The 24,028-nt window shown below is 44.4% G+C and overlaps 1 protein-coding gene across 1 annotated transcript in view; it reads right to left on the bottom strand.

Moving 5' to 3' along the window:
• Positions 1-19,901, bottom strand: part of LOC124805733 (venom carboxylesterase-6-like) — a 131,129-nt gene extending 111,228 nt beyond the window's left edge. Inside the window, exon 1 of the mRNA XM_047266304.1 lies at positions 19,509-19,901. Coding sequence (XP_047122260.1) covers positions 19,509-19,901 — 393 coding nt within the window. The remainder of the gene's footprint in view (positions 1-19,508) is intronic.
• Between the last annotated feature and the right edge of the window lie 4,127 nt (positions 19,902-24,028).

The raw sequence follows: 24,028 nt of genomic DNA, 5'->3' as shown, positions 1-24,028 counted from the left end.
AAAGAAAATAGTAGGATAACATGGACTGGTGGAAAAGTAAAAGAAGGAGCAGCTGGTAGAATTTGCCCAGAGTGTAATTTAATCATCGCCAGTACTTATTTAAAGGATCACGAAAGAAGAATATACACATGGAAGAGGCGTGGAGACACTGGAAGATTTCAGATTGATTGAATAATGGTAAAACAGAGATCTAGAAACCCTATTTTAAACAGTAAGACGTTTGCTGGGGACCCTGATAATAGTTTCTTATTTATGAATCGCGGAGTAAAACAGAAGAAAATGCAAAAAGGTACGAATTAGATGTTGTATAACCTGGATAAACTCAGAGAACCAGATGTTGAAGAGAGTTTCAGGGGGAGAATTAGCCTACGGTACACTGGAACCTGAGAAAGGAATACGATAGAAGATGACTGGATGTCTTTGAGAGATGAAATGGTGAAGGTAGCAAAGGATCACAAGAGAAATCTCTCTGTATAACACGCAAGTACTCAATGTAGTTTATGAACGGAGAAAATGTGAAAAAGGAGCAAATGAAGCAGGTGACACAGATTGCAGACTTTTAAAAATGAAATTGATATGAAATGCCAAATGGATTATTAGGAACGACTGCAGGACAAACTCAAATACATAGAAACATGTATCACCAGGGGAAATATAGATATCTCCTACAGGATAATTAAAGAGGCCTTTCGAGATAGGAGAAGCAGCTGCATAAATATCGGGAGCTCACATGGCAAAGCAGATTAGGCGATGATGGAAAAGCTTAAAGGTAGAAAGAAAGTATAGAATGGCTGTGCAAGGGAAATGAACTTGAAAGCAATACTATGGAATGGGAAGAGGAAGTAGAGGCAGATGAGATGAGAGAAATAATATTGCGAGAAGCGTTTGACAGAGCACTGACAGTCGATGCAAGCAGGTATCTCAGACAGGCGAAATATCTTAGGGCTCCAAGAAGAATGTAATAATTCTAATCGAGAAGAAGGAGGTTTGTGATAACAGATTGATAAATCTCGACTATAAAGTATCGACAAGAAAATTCCCAAGCAGTGATACTGGAGCCTTACAAATTGGTAGAAGTCCATCAAAATCTGGAGAAGTTGAGACAATTAGATTAGCAAATTAGATACTAAGAATAGTACAGGAGTTTTGCTATTTTGGAAACAACTGATGATGGACGGAACAGAAGGGAGAACGCCAAGTGGCTCTAGCATGAAAAGCATATTTTAAAAAGAGCAATTTCTTAACATCCAGTGTAAATTTACTCTTAGGTGCTAGGGAGTACTGTCTGAAGGTATTTTTCTGGAGTGTAGCATTGTACGTAAGTGAGTCATGGACGATAAGCGGTTCAGGCAGGAAGACAATCGAATTGAAGGAATGATGCAGAATGAATGGTGGATCGATAAATTTAGGAGGAAGTAGTGCATCGAATTGGGGAAAGTAATACATCTTGATTAAAAGAAGGCTTCGGTTGATAAGACATATTGTGAAACCTCAATGAATAGACAGTCTCATAATGAAGGGAAATGCGGAAGTAAAAATTTTGGAGGGAGACCTAGGTATGAATATGGTTAGCAAGCTGAAATGGATTTTGGTTGCAGCAGTTATTCAGATATGAAGATGTGAGTTTTGCAAACTAGTAATGTGTATACAGTTCGTTCCCGTTACAGCCATGTTCATAAGCAACGTGTATTAGGGATACCATCAGATGGCGTTTCCTCAACACTGTTGTGTGGAAAATAAGATATGTGTATACAGTTTTTCCCTTTGACGTAGATATATAAAATTTTTTATACATTTTTAACTTTATTTTACCATTCTTGAAGCAGCTGTAACTTCTGTCATTCGTTTCACTACCAGATAGTTTGAAAATGTCCAAGGGTAGGAAGTTAGCTAAGAGGAAAAAAGCAAGAAATAAAGTGTTTGTTTGAAAAATAAAAACAGCGTAAGCAGGACAGTGAGTTCTCCCCAAGATGCACAGAATGTGCGAAGAGCTGGAGCTAACCAGTTTTCGAGTTGAACACCACACAAAACATTTAATTGATTTATAGTTTTCGTTCTTCCTTAGCTATAGAATTTCGTCCAGATTTATTTTCAGACTGTCTTCTTTTACTCACACGAGTAGTTTATTTCGTGTTTGAGAATTATTTTCCCCTGTAAGATTGGTAATAGAGAGCTGGTTCTGAAGCTAACGTACAGCCAGCTGAGGTTAAAAAAGTATACTAATGAGTGTCTGTGACGAAAACAGCGTTATTTTGTAACTGTAGTATCAGCTACTGCTGGGCGTGCTGGTGAATGCCTGACCTGCGTTCCCATAAGAGCACCTTACATGCTCAGTAAACATAATTTTGAAGTAGTACCCATCGAGGATCGGGGGATTGTAGTCGCCGACTCTCCACTAAAAGAGAGTGAGTTTGGAGAGGGCATCATGTAATTCACATTGACTACTAAAATTGTATTGAGACTTGTCAAAAGTCCAAAGCATTTCATCCGTCACCATTATTCACCATTAATTAGAAGATGTATCTTTGGGAGAAGGCGATTTCTAGAGTGAAAATTTGGCAGTTCCTTCTTAATTATTAACTAGTTGAGTGGTCAGCATTGCCCGTGAACGTGTTTATTCCAATATTCTATTAGTTCATCTCCTCCTTTCCCTCTTTTTTCCCCATCTCCCACGCTCCCCCCTGTGTCAATCGCATCATTTTTATCCATCCCCTCTCTACATCTACTTCTACATTTATGCTCCGCAAGCCACCCAACGGTGTGTGGCAGAGGGCACTTTACGTGCCACTGGCATTACCTCCCTTTCCTGTTCCAGTCGCGTATGGTTCGCGAAAGAACGACTGCCGGAGAGCCTCCGTGCGCGCTGGAATCTACCTAATTTTACATTCGTGATATCCTCTGTAGGTATAAGTAGGGGGAAGCAATATATTCGATAACTCATCCAGAAACGGACCCACTCGAAATCTGGACAGCAAGCTACACCGCGATGCAGAGCGCCTCTCTTACAGAGTCTGCCACTTGAGTTTGGTAAACATCTCCGAAACGCTATCACGCTTACGAAATAACCCTGTGACGAAACGCGCCGCTCTTCTTTGGATCTTCACTATCTTCTCTGTCAATCCGACCTGGTACGGATCCCACACTGATGAGCAATACTCAAGTATAGGTCGAACGAGTGTTTTGTAAGCGACCTTCTTTGTTGAAGGACTACATTTTCTAAGGACTCTCCCAATGAATCGTTTGGCTTCTGTTTGTCTGAGAGGTTTTGGCTGCGTTTAAACTTGCAGTAAAGTTCTCTTTGCTTTCGCAGTAGTTTCCCAACTTTGTTCTTGAACCACGGTGGGATTTTCCCGTCCCTCACAGTTTAGCAAGTACCTGTCTAAAATGCATTTTACGATCGCCCTCAACCTTTTCGATAAACACTCGACATTGTCACTGTCGGAACGGAAAGTTTCGTTTTGATCTGTTAGGTAGTCTGAAATCTGCCTCCTATCACTTTTGCTAAACAGATAAACCTTCCTCCCTTTTTTATAATCCTATTTACTTCCATTTTTAGGGATGCTGCAACGGCCTTATGATCACTGATTCCCTGTTCTGCGCTTACAAAGTCGAAAAGTTCGGGTCTCTATGTTATCAGTAGGTCCAAGACGTTATCTCCCCGAGTCGGTTCTCTGTTTAATTGCTCAAGGTAATTTTCGGGTAGTGCACTGAGTATAATGTCACTCGATGCTCTGTCCCTGCCAACCGTCCTAAACAACTGAGGGTCCCATTCTATATCTGGTGAATTGAAATCTCCGCCTAAGACTACAACATCCTGAGGAAATTTACGTGAAAAGTATTCAAGATTTTCTCTCAGTTGTTCTACCACCAATGCTGCTGAGTCGGGAGGTCGGTAAAAGGAGCCAATTATTAACCTAGCTCGGTTGTTGAGTGTAACCTCCACCCATAATAATTCACAGGAACTATCCTCTTCTATTTCACTACAGGATAAACTGTTACTAACAGCGACAAACACGCCACCACCGGTTGCATACAATCTATCCTTTCTAAACACCGTCTGTGCGTTTGTAAAAATTTCAGCAGAATTTATCTCTAGCTTCAGCCAGCTTTCCGTACCTATAACGATTTCAGCTTCGGTGCTTTCTATCAGCGCATGAAGTTCCGGTACTTTACCAACGCAGCTTCGACAGTTTACAATTACAATACCGATTTCTGCTTGGTCCCCGTATGTCCTGACTTTTCCCCGCACCCGTTGAGGCTGTTGCCCTTTCTGTACTTGCCCGAGGCCATCTAACCTAAAAAACCGCCCAGTCAGCGCCACACATCCCCTGCTACCTGTGTAGCCGCCTGCTGTGTGTCGTGGACTCCTGACCTATCCAGCGGAACCCGAAACCCCACCACCCTATGGCGCAAGTCGAGGAATCTGCAGCCCACACCGTCGCAGAACTGTCTCAGCCTCTGATTCAGACCCTCCATCGGCCCTGTACCAAAGGTCCGCAGTCAGTCCAGTCGACGATGCTGCAGATGGTGAGCTCTGCTTTCATCTTACTATCGAGACTGGCAGTCTTCAACAAATCAGTGTGCTCCGTGCCGCTCAAAATGGTTCAAATGGCTCTTAGCACTATGGGACTCAACTGCTGAGGTCATTAGTCACCTAGAACTTAGAACTAGTTAAACCTAACCAACCTAAGGACATCACAAACATCCATGCCCGAGGCAGGATTCGAACCTGCGACCGTAGCGGTCGCGCGGTTCCAGACTGCAGCGCCTTTAACCGCACGGCCACTTCGGCCGGCGCTCCGTGCCGCCATTGGATAAGCAGCTGCAGCAGCAAGTAGTATACTCCTAGCTCACTCATTTGTTACATAGTTTAATTCTTAATTTCTTTGCGTGTTTTTGGTACTTGCATTGTTTAATTCATAAATTTCTGGCGTATTATAGTATTTCAGAGTTGTAGCATCGCGTTTTGGTACCTGAATAGTGTAAAATCACGTAGTCTCCTTCCGCCGCCGAGCTGTGTGTCAGCAGTGCGCAATTAGCAGCATTACTGCACTTACTAGGCAATCTTGTATTTTAATAACCGCTTAAATTTTGTGTCGATTTTTTTGCGCTCTCAGTAGATTAGTTCAGATGTTCTTTGCACAACTGTTTTTAGCATGGATAGGGACTGCAACTGCTGTGTTCGGTTGCAGGCTGAGTTGGCATCCCTTCGCTCCCAGCTTCAGGCAGTGTTGGCTTCGGTCACACAGCTTGAGGCTGTTGCCAGTGGGCATCACTGTGGGGGTCCGGATGGGGGTTTGTCGGGGACGGCCAGCTCGTCCCACGCATCCCCCGATCGGACTACGACTGTGGTTGCCCGGGATACTGCCCGCATTGCGGCTGATCCCACACCTGTGGTAGAGTGGGAGGTCGTCTCAAGGTGTGGCAGGGGGCGAAAGACATTCCGGAGGGCTGAACGGAAGGCCTCTCCCGTTTGTCTGACGAACCGGTTTCAGGCTCTGTCTCAGGTTGATACTGATCTTCGGCCTGACATGGCTGCTTGTCCTGTTCCAGAGGTTGCCCCTCAGTCTGCAAGATCTGGGCAGTCGCAGAGGGTGGGCTTACTGGTAAATGGGAGCTCCAACGTCAGGCGCGTAATGGGGCCCCTTAGGGATATGGCAGCAAGAGAGGGGAAGAAAACCCATGTGCACTCCGTGTGCATACCGAGGGGAGTCATTCCAGATGTGGAAAGCGTCCTTCCGGATGCCATGAAGGGTACAAGGTGCACCCATCTGCAGGTGGTCGCTCATGTCGGCACCAATGATGTGTGTCGCTATGGATCAGAGGAATTCCTCTCTGGCTTCCGGCGGCTATCTGATTTGGTGAAGCCTGCCAGTCTCGCTAGCGGGATGAAAGCAGAGCTCACCATCTGCAGCATCGTCGACAGGACTGACTGCGGACCTTTGGTACAGAGCCGAGTGGAGGGTCTGAATCAGAGGCTGAGACGGTTCTGCGACCGTGTGGGCTGCAGATTCCTCGACTTGCGACATAGGGTGGTGGGGTTTCGGGTTCCGCTGGATAGATCAGGACTCCACTACACGCAACAAGCGGCTACACGGGTAGCAGGGATTGTGTGGCGTGGGCTGGGCGGTTTTTTAGGTTAGATGGCCTTGGGAAGTACAGAAAGGGCAACAGCCGTTACGGGTGCGGGGAAAAGTCAGGACATGCGGGGACCAAGCAGAAATCGGTATTGTAATTGTAAACTGTCGAAGCTGCGTTGGTAAAGTACCGGAACTTCAAGCGCTGATAGAAAGCACCGAAGCTGAAATCGTTATAGGTACAGAAAGCTGGCTGAAGCCAGACATAAATTCTGCCGAAATTTTTACAAAGGTACAGACGGTGTTAGGAAGGATAGATTGCATGCAACCGGTGGTGGAGTGTTCGTCGCTGTTAGTAGTAGTTTATCCTGTAGTGAAGTAGAAGTGGATAGTTCCTGTGAATTATTTTGCGTGGAGGTTACACTCAACAACCGAGCTAGGTCAATAATTGACTCCTTTTAGCGACCTCCCGACTCAGCAGCATTAGTGGCAGAACAACTGAGAGAAAATTTGGAATACATTTCACATAAATTTTCTCAGCATGTTATAGTCTTAAGTGGAGATTTCAATTTACCAGATATAGACTGGGACACTCAGATGTTTAGGACTGTTGGCAGGGACAGAGCATCGAGTGACATTATACTCGGTGCACTACCCGAAAATTACCTCGAGCAATTAAACAGAGAACTGACTCGTGGAGATAACATCTTGGACCTACTGATAACAAACAGACCCGAACTTTTCGACTCTGTATGTGCAGAACAGGGAATCAGTGATCATAAGGCCGTTGCAGCATCCCTGAATATGGAAGTTAATAGGAATATAAAAAAAGGGAGGAAGGTTTATCTGTTTAGCAAGAGTAATAGAAGGCAGATTTCAGACTACCTAACAGATCAAAACGAAAATTTCTGTTCCGGCACTGACAGTGTTCAGTGTTTATGGAAAAAGTTCAAGGCAATCGTAAAATGCGTTTTAGACAGGTACGTGCCGAGTAAAACTGTGAGGGACGGGAAAATCCCACCGTGGCACAACAACAAAGATAGGAAACTACTGCGAAGCAAAGAGAGCTTCACTGCAAGTTTAAACGCAGCCAAAACCTCTCAGACAAACAGAAGCTAAACGATGTCAAAGTTAGCGTAAGGAGGGCTATGCGTGAAGCGTTCAGTGAATTCGAAAGTACCGACTTGACAGAAAATCCTAGGAAGTTTTGGTCTTACGTTAAATAAGTAAGTGGCTCGAAACAGCATATCCAGACACTCCGGGATGATGATGGCATTGAGACAGAGGATGACACGCGTAAAGCTGAAATACTAAGCACCTTTTTCCAAAGCTGTTTCAAAGAGGAAGACCGCACTGCAGTTCCTTCTCTAAAGCCTCGCACAAACGAAAAAATGGCTGACATCGAAATATGTGTCCAAGGAATAGAAAAGCAACTGGAATCACTCAACAGAGGAAAGTCCACTGGACCTGACGGGATACCAATTCGATTCTACACAGAGTACGCAAAAGAACTTTCCCCCCTTCTAACAGCCGTGTACCGCAAGTCTCTAGAGGATCAGAAGGTTCCAAATAATTGGAAAAGAGCACAGGTAGTCCCAGTCTTCAGGAAGGGTCGTCGAGCAGATGCCCAAAACTATAGACCTTTATCTCTGACGTCGATCTGTTGTAGAATTTTAGAACATGTTTTTTGCTCGAGTATCATGTCGTTTTTGGAAACCCAGAATCTACTATGTAGGAATGAAAATGGATTCCGGAAACAGCGATCGTGTGAGACCCAACTCGCTTTATTTGTTCATGAGACCCAGAAAATATTAGATACAGGCTCCCAGGTATATGCTATTTTTCTTGACTTCCGGAAGGCGTTCGATACAGTTCCGCACTGTCGCCTGATAAACAAAGTAAGAGCCTACGGAATATCAGACCAGCTGTGTGGCTGGATTGAAGAGTTTTTAGCAAATAGAACACAGCGTGTTGTTATCAATGGAGAGACGTCTACAGACCATAACGTAACCTCTGGCGTGCCACAGGGGAGTGTTATGGGACCATTGCTTTTCACAATATATATAAATGACCTAGTAGATAGTGTCGGAAGTTCCATGCGGCTTTTCGCGGATGATGGTGTAGTATACAGAGAAGTTGCAGTATTAGAAAATTGTAGCGAATTGCAGGAAGATCTGCAGCGGATCGGCACTTGGTGCAGGGAGTGGCAACTGACCCTTAACATAGACAAATGTAATGTATTGCGAATACATAGAAAGAAGGATCCTTTATTGTATGATTATACGATAGCGGAACAAACACTGGTAGCAGTTACTTCTGTAAAATATCTGGGAGTATGCATGCGGAACGATTTGAAGTGGAATGATCATATAAAATTAATTGTTGGTAGGGCGGGTGCCAGGTTGAGATTCATTGGGAGAGTCCTTAGAAAATGTAGTCCATCAACAAAGGAGGTGGCTTACAAAACACTCGTTCGACCTATACTTGAGTATTGCTCATCAGTGTGGGATCCGTACCAGATCGGGTTGACGGAGGAGATAGAGAAGATCCAAAGAAGAGCGGCGCGTTTCGTCACAGGGTTATTTGGTAACCGTGATAGCGTTACGGAGATGTTTAACAAACTCAAGTGGCAGACTCTGCAAGAAAGGCGCTCTGCATCGCGGTGTAACTTGCTCGCCAGGTTTCGAGAGGGTGCGTTTCTGGATGAGGTATCGTATATATTGCTTCCCTCCACTTATACCTCCCGAGGAGATCACGAATGTAAGATTAGAGGGATTAGAGCGCGCACGGAGGCTTTCAGACAGTCGTTCTTCCTGCGAACCATACGCGACTGGAACTGGAAAGGGAGGTAATGACAGTGGCACGTAAAGTGCCCTCCGCCACGCACCGTTGGGTGGCTTGCGGATTATAAATGTAGATGTAGATGTAGATAGCCGCCGGAATCCAGAGAGGATTTTCTCCGATCCATAGCGACACACGTCATTGGTGCCGACATGAGCGACCACCTGCAGATGTGTGCACCCTGTACCCTTCATGGCATCCGGAAGGACCCTTTCCACATCTGGAATGACTCCCCGGTATGCACACAGAGTGCATATTGGTTTTCTTCCCAGCCATATCCCTAAGGGGCCGCATTACGCGCCTGACGTTGGAGTTCCCAACTACCAGTAAGCCCACCCTCTGCGACCGCCCGGATCTTGCAGACTGAGGGGCAACCTCTGGAACAGGACAGGCCATGCCTGGCCGAAGATCAGTATCAGCCGGAGACAGAGCCTGAAACTGGTTCGTCAGACAAACTGGAGACGCCTTCCGTTCATCCTTCCGGAATGTCTTTTGCCCCCTGCCACACCTCGAGACGACCTCCCACTCTACCACGGATGAGGGGTCAGCCTCAATGTGGGCAGTATCCTGGGCAGCCACGTTAGAAGTCCTATCGGGGTGTGTGTGGGACGAGCTGGCCATTCCCCGACAAACCCACAGTGATGCCCACTGGCATGCTAAATACTGTTGTACAAAGAACGTCTGAACTAATCTAGGGAGAGCACAAACAATTCGACGTAAAATTTAAACGGTTATTAAAATACAAGATTGCCTAGTAAATGCAGTAATGCTGCTACTTGCGCACTGCTGACACACTGTTTGGCGGCATAAGGAGACTGCGCGATTTTACGCTATTCAGGAACTAAAACGTGATGCTACAACTCTCAAATACTATAATACGCTCGAAATTTATTAATTATACTATGCAAGTATCCAAAAATACGCAAAGAAATTAAGGATTAAACTATGTAACAAATAAGTGAGCTAAGAGTATACGACTTGCTGCTGGCAGCTGCTTATCCAACGGCGGCAGGGAGCACACTCTCTGATCACCTCCTGCTCCCCCTCCGCCCCTCCCCACCTCTCTTGTCCATCTCCTTCCGATCCTCTTTCTGTCCACCTCTTCGTGTCCCTCTCTTTGTCCATCTCCTCCTCCCCATATCTCTCTCCACGTAAATGCCCCCCCCCCCCTCCTCCTGCCACCACAAAAGGAGACTCATCGCTTTTGCACCAACAGTATTTCTTTCCAGATCGCACCACATTTGACTTAAATCTTCGAGGAGCTTAGGATGAGCTGTTTACCCTTGGCTTTGATCACTTAGGGGCATGTCAAATATTTCACATATATTTAACATATTACATACCTATCTCTACACATATTTCACCTGGTTCTCTGGCGAATTTCGAAATACATATTCACGATGCTCTATATTTATGACATCATATCTCCTGAACTACGTGTTGCACAATGATATTAAATTATAGGTATATTCAGAGACTTGTATGGATACTGCCTGATTAATACGTTGCGGGCAGAGTTAGTAGCAAAAATGGAATATTTTGAGACGTCAGCCATGATGCTACGGTTTTTCACGCATCTCAGTGTTTATGACGTAATATCTCCTAAAGCATATGTCTTATAAAGACATAATTTTGCTTTTACTTTCAGAGATATATGAGAATACCGTCTACAAAACGTGTAGTGCGAATACAGTTAGGAGTAAAGACGTAATAAGTTAAAACCTCATGCTTTATGCGTCAGTTTTACTGTGTGAACAACGAAAATGTACACTCCTGGAAATGGAAAAAAGAACACATTGACACCGGTGTGTCAGACCCACCATACTTGCTCCGGACACTGCGAGAGAGCTGTACAAGCAATGATCACACGCACGGCACAGCGGACACACCAGGAACCGCGGTGTTGGCCGTCGAATGGCGCTAGCTGCGCAGCATTTGTGCACCGCCGCCGTCAGTGTCAGCCAGTTTGCCGTGGCATACGGAGCTCCATCGCAGTCTTTAACACTGGTAGCATGCCGCGACAGCGTGGACGTGAACCGTATGTGCAGTTGACGGACTTTGAGCGAGGGCGTATAGTGGGCATGCGGGAGGCCGGGTGGACGTACCGCCGAATTGCTCAACACGTGCGGTGTGAGGTCTCCACAGTACATCGATGTTGTCGCCAGTGGTAGGCGGAAGGTGCACGTGCCCGTCGACCTGGGACCGGACCGCAGCGACGCACGGATGCACGCCAAGACCGTAGGATCCTACGCAGTGCCGTAGGGGACCGCACCGCCACTTCCCAGCAAATTAGGGACACTGTTGCTCCTGGGGTACCGGCGAGGACCATTCGCAACCGCCTCCATGAAGCTGGGTTACGGTCCCGCACACCGTTAGGCCGTCTTCCGCTCACGCCCCAACATCGTGCAGCCCGCCTCCAGTGGTGTCGCGACAGGCGTGAATGGAGGGACGAATGGAGACGTGTCGTCTTCAGCGATGAGAGTCGCTTCTGCCATGGTGCCAATGATGGTCGTATGCGTGCTTGGCGCCGTGCAGGTGAGCGCCACAATCAGGACTGCATACGACCGAGGCACACAGAGCCAACACCCGGCATCATGGTGTGGGGAGCGATCTCCTACACTGGCCGTACACCACTGGTGATCGTCGAGGGGACACTGAATAGTGCACGGTACATCCAAACCGTCATCGAACCCATCGTTCTACCATTCCTAGACCGGCAAGGGAACTTGCTGTTCCAACAGGACAATGAACGTCCGCATGTATCCCGTGCCACTCAACGTGCTCTAGAAGGTGTAAGTCAACTACCCTGGCCAGCAAGATCTCCAGATCTGTCCCCCATTAAGCATGTTTGGGACTGGATGAAGCGTCGTCTCACGCGGTCTGCACGTCCAGCACGAACGCTGGTCCAACTGAGGCGCCAGGTGGAAATGGCATGGCAAGCCGTTCCACAGGACTACATCCAGCATCTCTACGATCGTCTCCATGGGAGAATAGCAGCCTGCATTGCTGCGAAAGGTGGATATACACTATACTAGTGCCGACATTGTGCATGCTCTGTTGCCTGTGTCTATGTGCCTGTGGTTCTGTCAGTGTGTTCATGTGATGTATCTGACCCCAGGAATGTGTCAATAAAGTTTCCCCTTCCTGGGACAATGAATTCACGGTGTTCTTATTTCAATTTCCAGGAGTGTAGTAAGCCATAACTTTTTTTCTGCCTTCAGTATGTGAGGGCTATTAGTGAGAAAAAGTGTCATAAAGATTTCAAATTATGTGTAAAGTTTGTTGGTAAGTGGTCTCATTCTTGAATGAAGGATGAGTAAATGGTAACTATTTGTGCATCGTGGGGCACACTGGTGTTTCGCCCACTCCTGCCCCTTTGGTATGTGAAGCGGTTCTTACCCATACAGCGATTCTTTCCAGACACTAAGTGATAAGTGTGCCAATGATTGAAGTCCTTTTAGTAGTTTAGGGGGAGATGTGGACAGACATACAGTACTATGGAAGTTTTGCAATTCGACGCAACACTAAGTCGCAGGAAGCTCATTGTTACTGTGTTCTGAGAATACTTCATACTTGCATTGTAAACGTTTTGCCAAGTTGTGGGGGGAGTGGTTCACTAGTAGGGTTAGTTTGAAGTGCTTGCTGTGGCATCGTGGTCACAAAGTGAGACTCGAGCAGTTTTGAGGCACAACTTCGAGCGAGGTTTAAACATAGACCAGTACTTTAAAGAACTGACTCTTGCACTTAGTGATGTGTGTCCATATCGTAGAACTATATTCAGGGAGTACAGAGAATTCCAAAGGCGAATTTTCACTCTGGAGGACCCTGAGAGGACGGGAAGACCACCATCGTCAGATACGGAGGAAAACATTGATGTTGTGATGGAAATGCTAGACGATGACAAGCGAGTGACCTATAAGCGGATACAGGATACCTTGGGGCTAAATGCACCAGCCCTTCGTTTGATTCTGCATGATCATTTGCAAGTAAGGAAACTTGTTTGTCTCTGTCTACCGCGTAGACTGTCGGAAGAGCCAGATGGCACGACGAATGACTTGGTGCCGGGAGATGTTAAAGAAGTATTCTAAGGGACAATCTCAGTATGTGAATAAGATCGTGAGAGGTGAAGAGATGTGGCTGTACTATTACGACGTGCCGTTTAACACTCAAAACAAAGTTTGGGCCTTTGAAGATGACGACACACCCGTTGCTGTCAGAAAACCCCCGATCAGTAAAGAAGAAAATGATTTAATTCTTCAGGCTTTCCCGGCGATCTAATGACATCTTGGGTTGTCGCGTGTTCTGCCAGATATCAGCGTCGTACTTGCACGATATTTCGGTAGCGTAACTCGTTACCTTCATCAGGTGCGACCAGAGACTACTCCTCGAGTGGACCTGGTCCAGTATTTATGACTGTGGCCTTTCCCCTCCACCAGGCGCTCCCTCTGCGGTCCGCGCCCGCTCGCTGCGATCCACTCGAGGAGTAGTCTCAGGTCACACCTGATGAAGGTAACGAGTTACGCTACCGAAATATCGTGCAAGTACGACGCTGATATATGGCAAAACACTCGACAACCCAAGATGTCAAGAAAATGATAGCTGCTCTTATCAAATCGAGTGGAATTGTGGAGCCTGTTTTTTTGGGCACACAGAAGACAGTCACAGCTAAGTGGTACTCTGAGCAGTGGCTGCGAAGAGTCATCCAGTCTTCGAAGAACCTTCGATCGAAGTAAGGGATGGACACTTGGTTCCTCCATGACGACAACGCTCCAGCTCACCGCACAGCACCGAATATTACAGTCTAGGCCTTGCTCCTTGCCGTTCCCGCAAGTGAAATGAAGCTGAAAGGAGTGCAATTTTCAAGTCATAAAGACCTCCCGAGGGTTTGGCACAACGAGTGTGCCTTACTCTGTAGAGAAACGTGGGAGAATTGGTTTATGGATTGGTTTCTGAGGATGGAGAGGTGTATTCTATGTGGCGGAAATTACTGCAACAAAATTAAGTAAATGAAACTGTATTGAGAGAATTTTCCTAGTATCCTTACTTTCGTATATCCATTTCTATAATAAGTATGTGTTCATCATTTTACATGCATCATGTCAGATATTTTAATTCATATGTGTATTTATTTATTTCTCTTACTATTCCAATTAGTTGGGAGTATACATTCAGTGACACACATGGAACACATCTTTATATTCCACCTTGTACTGACCGCAGGCGCAGTACACGTACGCCACCGTGGAGCAGGGCGACCTGCGAGGCAGCGTGGAACAGACGGTGCTGGGGACGACCTACCAGCGATTCCTCGCCATCCCGTTCGCCGAGCCGCCGCTAGGGGAGCTGCGGTTCGTGGTAAGTAGTGCGATGCTGCGCCGCCGTGGACATTCATCTTCCATGCACTATAATCTGTAGAAATAGTCAGTCTGCAAATGACAGATAACTACTGGCGGTTTGTGAAGCAGCAGCTCAATTCATTATACTCACGGAGGCGCAATAAAGTGCTGCTGACACGCCTCCGTGCTGAATAAATTCTGCTCAAGCATAAGTCTATCTTCCAGTTACAGGACCAGCCAGGGTGCCATGCTTGTGACGTACCATTGACAGTGCGCCACATTTTTGTTGTCTGTTTTTCATCTGCTGACAGGAGGGCACCCATACAGTTATCTGTAAACTTCCACTCACTTTGAGATGACTGCACGAGTGTAAGCTAGGGATGGCGGCTATGACTGAAACAATCGGTTTTCTTTTCATCTCGAGCTTAACCTGACTACTAAACGAATATTCCTTTTTTTATTAATATTATTTGCAGTAATAAAGACAGACATCTACCAAAGATTGAAAAATTCTAACAGTCTGGCATAGATTTTTGCATTACCATTTCATGATACGCAGAATCAAAATACTAAATGAAACAGATAAATAAAGGAAACTTTGTACGTCCACCGTTCGCTGCTTTTCTCTAAAAGTAATAAAAGATTGAATACTACTACTACGTTCAAACTTCTGACATTCCACTCACCGACGCGTAGAACGTTATCCTTTCGTTGGTTATTCAGTCACAGGGTGGGGCTGCCAAGTTCAGATAGAATAAGAAGCAAGTAAATGAATAAATAAAAAGCTTCCCTTGTAAGGAAACAGACTCGTGAAACCGGTTCCACCTGGTGGAACTACCGCCTCTTTCATGACCCGATTACACCGACTCTCCACCCGACAAGTAGCAAAGGGATGTCATGTTTAATGTGGATTTGGAACCACTGTGCGTTCCCTACATTGTTCAAGTTGCATTATCAGAGGTGAAGACGGTCTGTTTGTGCTTGTTAAAAGAGGTGAATCGGCTCCGGACATTCAGCATTCCAACAGACCACCAACGTACACAGAGGACTGGTTCTTGAATGTGTAGGAATGATGGATGCTTCTCTTGAAGTTGACTACAACGAGTTCGTTGCATTCATTTGCTTGTTATTCCACAGCGATATTCACTAGGTGCCTACACAATTCGCGTTTCTGGCCCGATTTTTAATCACTGAGATAAAGCCACATAGCACCTTGCTGCACGAACTGGCCACACAGTAGGATGGGTGAATTTTTGCTGAAGGATTTACTTTCCACTTGTGAATCTTCTCTGTTTTTGGATTATGGTTCTAGGGCTAAAAACTGATACGCTCATACGTGCCCATTCTGTAGCTTAGTGAAGGGTAAAAAACGAAATTTAAATCTGCAGTATGGGAGCCAAACTCAAGAAGTAGGGAAACTAAAAATGGAAGAAAATCTCAGGAAACTATTATTGAGGGCGGGTTGTTTTCCACGAAAAGAGGTTCAAATGACCGATGTCACCTCGCTAACACTGGTCGGCTGAGGGCGCGCCATCCGCTAAAAGGGAAGATGTATCAAGCGATAGCTGGAGACGGGCGCGTAGCCGAGTAAAATAGGGGCACTGAAGTAAAAGGTGTCTCACCGTCCACGATTGAGAGCAGTGGGGACAAAGCTGGGGAGGCTCGCCCCTTAAAAGATATCGATGGTTAGAAAGACAGTACCCAATCCGGAGTCTACTTAAAATTGCCCCCTCTCGACGACGAGACAGGGAGGAAGAGGTCCACACACACTCTCATCTTTAAGTTCTTAAACTTTAATTCAACTCACGTTATTACATAAGGACTTAGTGACATTATGTGAACAGTACTGCTGTATGTAACCCACGAGGGCAAAGTTTAGCTAAATCCTGGAAGACTGCAAGTAGAACTCGTTCTCTGAGACTTCCGTACAAGCCTGATTCTGTGTATGCATGATGATGATAATAATAATAATTTCGTGTGGTGCAATGCCCTGGTGCAAGTCTTTCAATTGGCACCCCTGTTTTTTTAATATTTTTAGTTTTTTCGTTTATATTTTTTGTTTATCCACCTGTTTCCTCCACTTTAGGCCTTCTTTATGCTCTCCATGAGCGCTTTCGTCGGCCTGCTTCTTTAACATTATTATTGCGTTGCCTATAACCGAAGTGCCTCGAATGAACTAATTAAATGATCTCTTCTTAAAGTAAAGAATAATGCCTTCCCTGTGGGGAACAAAAGATAAATGCCCACTACATGAGTAAAATGTGCCAGTTGTAATGATAAAGCAAATAAAAAATCTCTTGTTTGAAAATAAAAGCCGATGTTCCGCTTAAAATAAATTCCTTGAAAACGTAAATAGCTACACTTTTATAACATGACAACAAAAGCTCTAGACTTGTGTATGCGTAACCTAACCCATTTAACTAGCCAGGCAAAGAGGACCTAAGTTCAACGTGGACACTTAACATCGTTGAGAGGTGAAGGCTACTTTAGAACGAAGTCTCAGAAATCAGTGATCCGACCGAGACTCGTCCTCACCTCCTGCCATTCTGCGGACGCGCGCCTTACTGCTCTTCTCGGCGTTTAGATCTTTAATAGATTTATATAATGTTTCATTGGAAACAGTATCTGTCAATGGTGTAACGTAAGTATGATAGAGCGCTAAGTAGTTAAGTACAACATAAGCACGACAGGTGTTACTAAAGGAGCTGACTAAACGGTAAAACAGGAGCAAGTGTAATCATCGTTGACCATTGTAAGTGTAATGCAGTCTCAAGATAATACAATGATGAAATGGATCAAATTGAACTATAGATTAATTCTCAGTGAGCTTTAAATAACCGGCCAGCCGGAGTGGCCGAGCGGTTGTAGGCGCTACTGTCTGGAACCGCGCGACCGCAACGGTAGCAGGTTCGAATCCTGCCTCGGGCATGGATGTGTGTGATGTCCTTAGGTTAGTTAGGTTTAAGTAGTTCTAAGTTTTAGGGGACTGATGACCTCAGAAGTTAAGTCCCATAGTGCTCACAGCCATTTGAACCATTTTAAATAACCAACCTTCGTACAAGACCATCTGAAGCATTTGCTGTTGTCATTGTGCCACAAAAAAGTGGAAAACGCCACCACACAGATCAATCGTGACCTCTTCGCAGGTTTTCTGCCATCAGTGTTCACTTGATAAGTATTATTGTGAAAGACGTCAGCTGATTTGAGTACATCTTTCGTTAGAGAACAGCCAATCAATTAGATACGGTATTTTATCATTTTCATATTACGTCTTTATCATTTTCTACTCAGACTAATGCTTGTGACAAGTGATATATGAGTTATGTGTTTCATTTTCATTCTGACTCTCCGTTTATGATCAGCAGACACTATTGCATGAACAATCCCTATCTGGGATGAAATATGAAATCCATTCTGTTAGTTCGGTTGTGGGCTAAAGTAAATTTTCTGCTCTCTTCAAGCTTAGAAACTAAGGGCAGAACAATACGATGTGCAGGACTATAGCAGGAGAGGGCTGGGGGGGAGGGGGGTGAATCGTAGAACAAGGAGAGAGTTGGTGGCAGAGAACATCAGACTTCTCCGTCTTGTCGTGCATTATTTGGGGCACGTTGCTGGAACGATCTTTCCTGCAGAATTTGTGGGCGTGTACGTCCATTGCCAGCTGTAAGTTTCTGGTAGAAGTTTGGAAATATTTCGGGAGAGTCTGTCCTTTAAAACGGGCGAATCATATATTCATAGTGTTCGCTTTTGACGCGAACCGTCGTGTTACGTCAGCTAGGTACTGTGGCTGGCCGGAAGGTTCGCCAGAAAGTGCGAACTCTCGCGGGTGTAGTGGAGCAAGCGAGGCAGCTGAAGACGGGACGAGTTACAGGCGGCCGCGTTGAAGGTGCTGTTGGCGGGTGAGGACATGCTGTGCTGCTGTACCATGAGGTCATGACGGTGAGATGCAATGGAACTGCTTGCTAGAGTACCGACTGTTTGTCAGTGATCAGAGCTGGCTAGTAGTTCCAGTTCATTGTCCGAAGCACTTTCCGATTTCCTGAAAGTCTTTGGCACGTGTGTCTTAATCTAGCTTCTTTACAGCACCCTATTTTAGGTCGAACAGTGTATTCGGTGTTTCTTCAGTCACTAATTGACATCGACTTTTTTATAGCCATGCTCTTGCTTGTCCCGTGCAAATAGGTTCGTGAAGTTTTAATATTATCAGAGCCGTGAATTTCAGTGAATAACTAATAAGTTATTAGTTAGCCTCCATGCTGATCACTTCGACATGGTGATCACTTCAAGTGCAAAGCTATTGTCAAGTGCGCATTTCGTATGTTCAGTAGCTTTTAAGAACATTACTTGTTACCCAATTAATCTTTCTGCATATACAAAGCAGCTGTAATAAATCGAAAGGTTTAATTCAATCTTTTACTTCAAGCACCCCAGGTCATTTTCAGATTATCAGCAAATGATTTAAAAAATATATGTGAGATAGGCTAAATATTGGGCTCGTCTCAATAAGGGGATTCTGTTCTACTTGTTTCCGTTGCATCATAATAAAGAAATTGTTTTACTGGTTTTCAGGGCAGAAATTCCACCTAGTTCCATTAATCATAGTGCGGCCATAGGCCTCGTTTGGTACGACAACTGTATCAGTGAACGCGATAAAAAAAACAATAGGGGTTAGTAGTTAAAAGTAATAAAGTCCCGTTATTCCCTGCTGTAGACCCAAAAAACAGATTAAAATCACTAGTTTACCAACAGATCAATCAATGCTACCACAAATGAAAACACTGCCGGCACTTTATAATTGTATAATTATCATATATTGAAACGTAAGACAATGTATAATATACTGCAGGAATACAAGATATGTCTGGAACATGCAGTAGTCTTTGTGCCACAACAAAATCGAAAATACCACAACACCGTTCAATTTTGACCACTTTCATCTGTTTCAGGTATCAATGTTCAGTTGAGACGTATTATTTCAGAAAGTTCCCCAGCATCTTCCTTGATAGGTAGCGCGAGCAGGATCGTATGTAACTGTATTGGATAATTTTTTACACATTGCTTAGGTTTCGGGTAGTTTACGTAAACGCAACGACACAGCGTCTGAGACGAATTAGTACAGTGTATTATGAATAGTAGAACCGTGAATTCTTCAATTGTAACAGTATGAAAGCTTTTTGAACAAGAAACACACGACCTGTAGGAAATTGTAAACAGCCGATCCTGCGACACAGAACTGCGTCACGCTAGTTCTGACGTCCCACAAAAACAGCCGGCAGACCAACCGGAGCACCTCCACCACCACCTCCACAGACTGCACCACCAGCCACGGCAGCACTATGAACGGGTTCCAGAGGACAGCAGCAACCAGCAGCAGGTGGTTCTCTAGGTTCAAGATGGTCAGCGACAGTCTGAGGTACCTCTCTGTCTCTGGGCTCACCAGTCTGGGCCGCCGCTCGCCATCCGCAGCCCTGCCGGCTCCGGCCGCCCCTTCCGTTTCCTGCGCACCGCTTTGCGTAACTTCCTGTACATCCGACAGCACACACATTGCACTTATCATGCCAAACGCCGCCAGCGCCACGACACCCAGCGGGGTCCCCATGTAGTCCAGGAAGCACAGCTTCCAGTACATCGGACCGTCGTTCCTCATAACCGGCCTCTGGAAAAGACTATGGCTCCACTTCCTCAACATTGTCAAGCAAGACTGTTGCGACTGCTGCTCGATAGACTCGACTTCTGCCGCTGCTGTTCAGCAGATGCGAATTCGACTGCTTAGACTCCTACTTGGCGTGACAAAGACGAGATACTAGCGGATCACGTTACCGAGCGACTGCAACAATACCTTTAGTGACGTTGAAAGTGTGACATTTCGTTGATTGTACCGTCGCTGACAAAATTAGCTAGTCCCCTCCCATTTAATTATTTGTTTATTGTTCCGTGGGACCAAATTAAGGAGAAGTGTCCATGGTCATGGAACGAGTCAATAAATGAAATTATAACGCGATAGTAGAAACAGATAAAATGAAATACAAGAAACGTATTCAGGGGACAATTCGTAAGTGTAAATAAAGAAAATCAAGAATGTAACACTGGAATTTGCTTAATTTTTCAGCTCTTCCAGGAACTCCTCGACAGAATACAAGGAGTGAGCCATGAGGAAACTCTTCAGTTTAGACTTAAAAGCGTTTGGGCTACTGCTAAGATTTTTGAGTTCTTGTGGTAGCTTATTGAAAATGGGTGCAGCAGAATAGTGCACTCGTTTCTGCACAAGAGTCAAGGAAGTGTATTCCACATGCAGATTTGATTTCTGCCTAGTATTAACTGAGTGAAAGCTGCTAACTCTAGGGAATAAGCTAATATTGCTATCAACAAACGACATTAAAGAAAATATGTACTGTGAGGGCAATGTCAGAATTCACAGACTATTGAATAGGGGTCGACAAGAGGTTCTCGAACTTACACCACATATAGCTTGAACAAACCGTTATTGAGCAAAAAATACCCTTTCTGAATCAGAAGAATTACCCCAAAAAATAATACCTTATCACATAAGCGTACGAAAATATGCGAAGTAAACTACTTTTCGTGTTGAACTTTCACTTATTTCAGATTCTGTTCTAATGGTAAATAAAGCAGCATTTCGTTTCTGAACAAGATCCTGAACATGGGCTTTCCACAACAGCTTACTATCTATCCGAACGCCTAGGAACTTGAACTGTTCCGTCTCGCTTATAATATGCCCATTCTGTCTGATCAAAATATCAGTCCTTGTTGAATTTTGGGTTAGAAACTGTAAAAACTGAGTCTTACTATGATTTAGCATCAAATTATTTTCCACAAGCCATGAAATTATTTCATGAACTATATTATTTGATAATGTTTCAATATTACACACAAGATCCTTCACTACCAAGCTGGTGTCATCAGCAAACAGAAATATTTTTGAACCGCCTGTAATACTAGAACGCATATCATTTATATAAATAAGAAACAGCAGTGGTCCCAGCACCGACCCTTGGGGAACACCCCACTAAACAGTGTCCCATTGGGACTGAACATCACTACCACTCTCAATATTGCGGAGAATTAGCTACTGCTTTATGTTCTTAAAGTAAGAGGCGAACCAATTGTAAGCTACTCCCCTTACTCCATAATGGTCCAACTTCTGCAGTAATATTTTGTGTTCAACACAGTCAAAAGCCTTCCTTATATCAATGAAAACACTTAGCGTTCGCAAACTTTTATTTAATCCGTCCAAAACCTCACAGAGAAAAGAGAATATAGCATTGTCAGTTGTTAAACCAATTCTAAAACCAAACTGTAAATTTGACAGCAAATTATGTGAATTTAAATGCTCCAGTATCCTTGTATATACAACCTTCTCGATAACTTTAGCAAACACCGATAGCATAGAAATAGGTCTATAATTGTCAACATTATCCCTGTAATTTGACAGCAAATTATGTGAATTTAAATGCTCCAGTAACCTTGTATATACAACCTTCTCGATAACTTTAGCAAACACCGATAGCATAGAAATAGGTCTATAATTGTCAACATTATCCCTGTCTCCCGTTTTATAAAGTAGCTTCACTATCGAGTATTTTAATCGGTCAGAAAACCGACGATTCCTAAAGGAAAAGTTACAGATATGGCTAAGTACTGGGTTAACATACGTAGAACAATACTTCAATATTCTGATAGGTACCCTGTCATATTCATGAGAGTTCTTGGTCTTTAGTGATTTAATTATTAACTCAATCTCCCTCTTGTCAGTATCATGGAGGAGCATCGTTATGCTCAAACGCATATGTTTACTGCCTGTTACAGAGCATATAATCAGGGTCGAAAGACTACATCCTTTTCAATCCTTGCACTTCGTTCATGGTCTTACCTATTACTTTTCCTTCTTGGCTCTTAGTATATTGTATATTACTCATCTTTCCTTATAGGTTGCCCCTATGTTTCTCAGAATTGACAACATATTTGCACCTTTATAAACCGCATAGTCAGAATTGTCTCCCTTGTGCCCTCATCTACCTCATCCTCAATTTTGTTTTCTAATAGTCTGCATATTATTCTTGTCACCAACTTGGATGCACGAGCTTTTAACCTGATTTCGTGACAATTCCCACACTTACCGTCTCTTGAAATATTTAGAATCGAGTTGATGTTGCTTTTCCGAAAGTCAGATGGTATATCACCAGACTCATGCACACCAACTTAAATAGTCGTTTTGTTGCAACTTCCCTCAATCGTTTTAGAAATTTTGATGGAATGTTATCTATCCCTTCTGCCTGTTTTGACATCTGAATCTCTTTTAAATTCAGATTCTAGTACTGGATTCCCTATCTCTTTCCTGTCGACTCCATCACATCGTCACACAAGTCGTCCCCCTCATGGAGGCTTTCAATGGACTCTTTCCGCCTATCTGCTCTCTCTTCGGCATTAAATAGTTACTACCCTTACTTTTCGTGTTATCGGAGGTTATTTTGACATTAATACGTTGTGAGTCAGTCCTTCCGACAATCATTTGCTCTATTTCCTCACATTTTTCATGCCGCCATTTCGCCTCAGTTTCCCAGCACTTCCTAATTATTTCATTCCTAAGCGACTTGTTATTCTGGCCGGTCACAGTGGAACTAATCGCAGTGAAACTTTAACCGAATGACGAAATTGCCATCCAAACAAACGAGAACACACCACCAATGATGTTACAAACCGCCTCTGACAACAGTTTGTGGTTACGGACGGCAAGAACAATTCTAACCGTTGGACTGCCAACACACACCCGACATGTGTAACTAATCCCTGCTCGCACGTCACAGCGGGGCCACTCCGCATTGAGTTATACTCAATTCCTGAACACACAGCACAGAACAGACCAGGAACACACAAGTCTTTTGCTATTTCTACAAAAACACACCGACAATTGCATGTGAGTTGCCAGGCAGAGGCAACAACTGTTGTGCTGCTGGTAGAAGTTAATATAGGTTACACAGAACTTCCGCATTTCAAAGTAAGTCAAAAAATGATATGACAGCAGACAGATCAATTCAAAGTAACTTCCACTTTTGGCAACGTACTTTAATGCCAATACATAACTTTCTTGGAAAAGCAAACTCTTGTGACAGAGATATTAGAAGTCCAGCGGAACACTTCAAACATCGGAAGTTGAGAGGCACGACTGGGCAACTGAACAAACGCCAGTTAGTAAGAAGAATGTTGATCGGTACTCAAGTCGTCTACATTGATCATAGTGTCGTGATATAATTCCTGTCACACGAACAGCTAAATACAGCATTCGATGCCACCTGTGAGAATCAATCTCAAGACCCCAGTAAAACCATACGCGCTTCTTTGACGCCAGCAGAATCGGCTGCTGAGTGGGAGGACCGGATCCCCAGGTCTAAAGATAAATTCTCTCAAACTTAGTTAATATAAGTATTACACAATTTTGGCTCAATAAGATACGGGCGACAAATCCATTACTGAAGGAACGTGCACTTACAATGACACCAAAACTGGTGATAATTTGAAAATGTTAGACTCTGAAATGGATAGCTTAGAATGGTAAATTCTACTGCACATACGTGGTTAGAATACGCGGTAAATACCGCTCCAGACGAGCAGGTTATACAGTCAGATAGTGCATGATAAATACCTACAGAAGATGGCCGAGATCAAACTGTTGGCCGTTAGGAGACAGCTGCCAGTGAACAAAAAAAAAAAAAAAAAAAAAAAAAAAAAAAGATTCAAGTGCATCTAGTGCGTTCC

The sequence above is a fragment of the Schistocerca piceifrons genome, chromosome 7 (genome assembly GCF_021461385.2).
Source record: "Schistocerca piceifrons isolate TAMUIC-IGC-003096 chromosome 7, iqSchPice1.1, whole genome shotgun sequence".
NCBI lineage: Eukaryota > Metazoa > Arthropoda > Insecta > Orthoptera > Acrididae > Schistocerca > Schistocerca piceifrons.
Note: the sequence above shows the minus strand (reverse complement) of the source record. Positions and strands in the feature narration are given on the sequence as shown.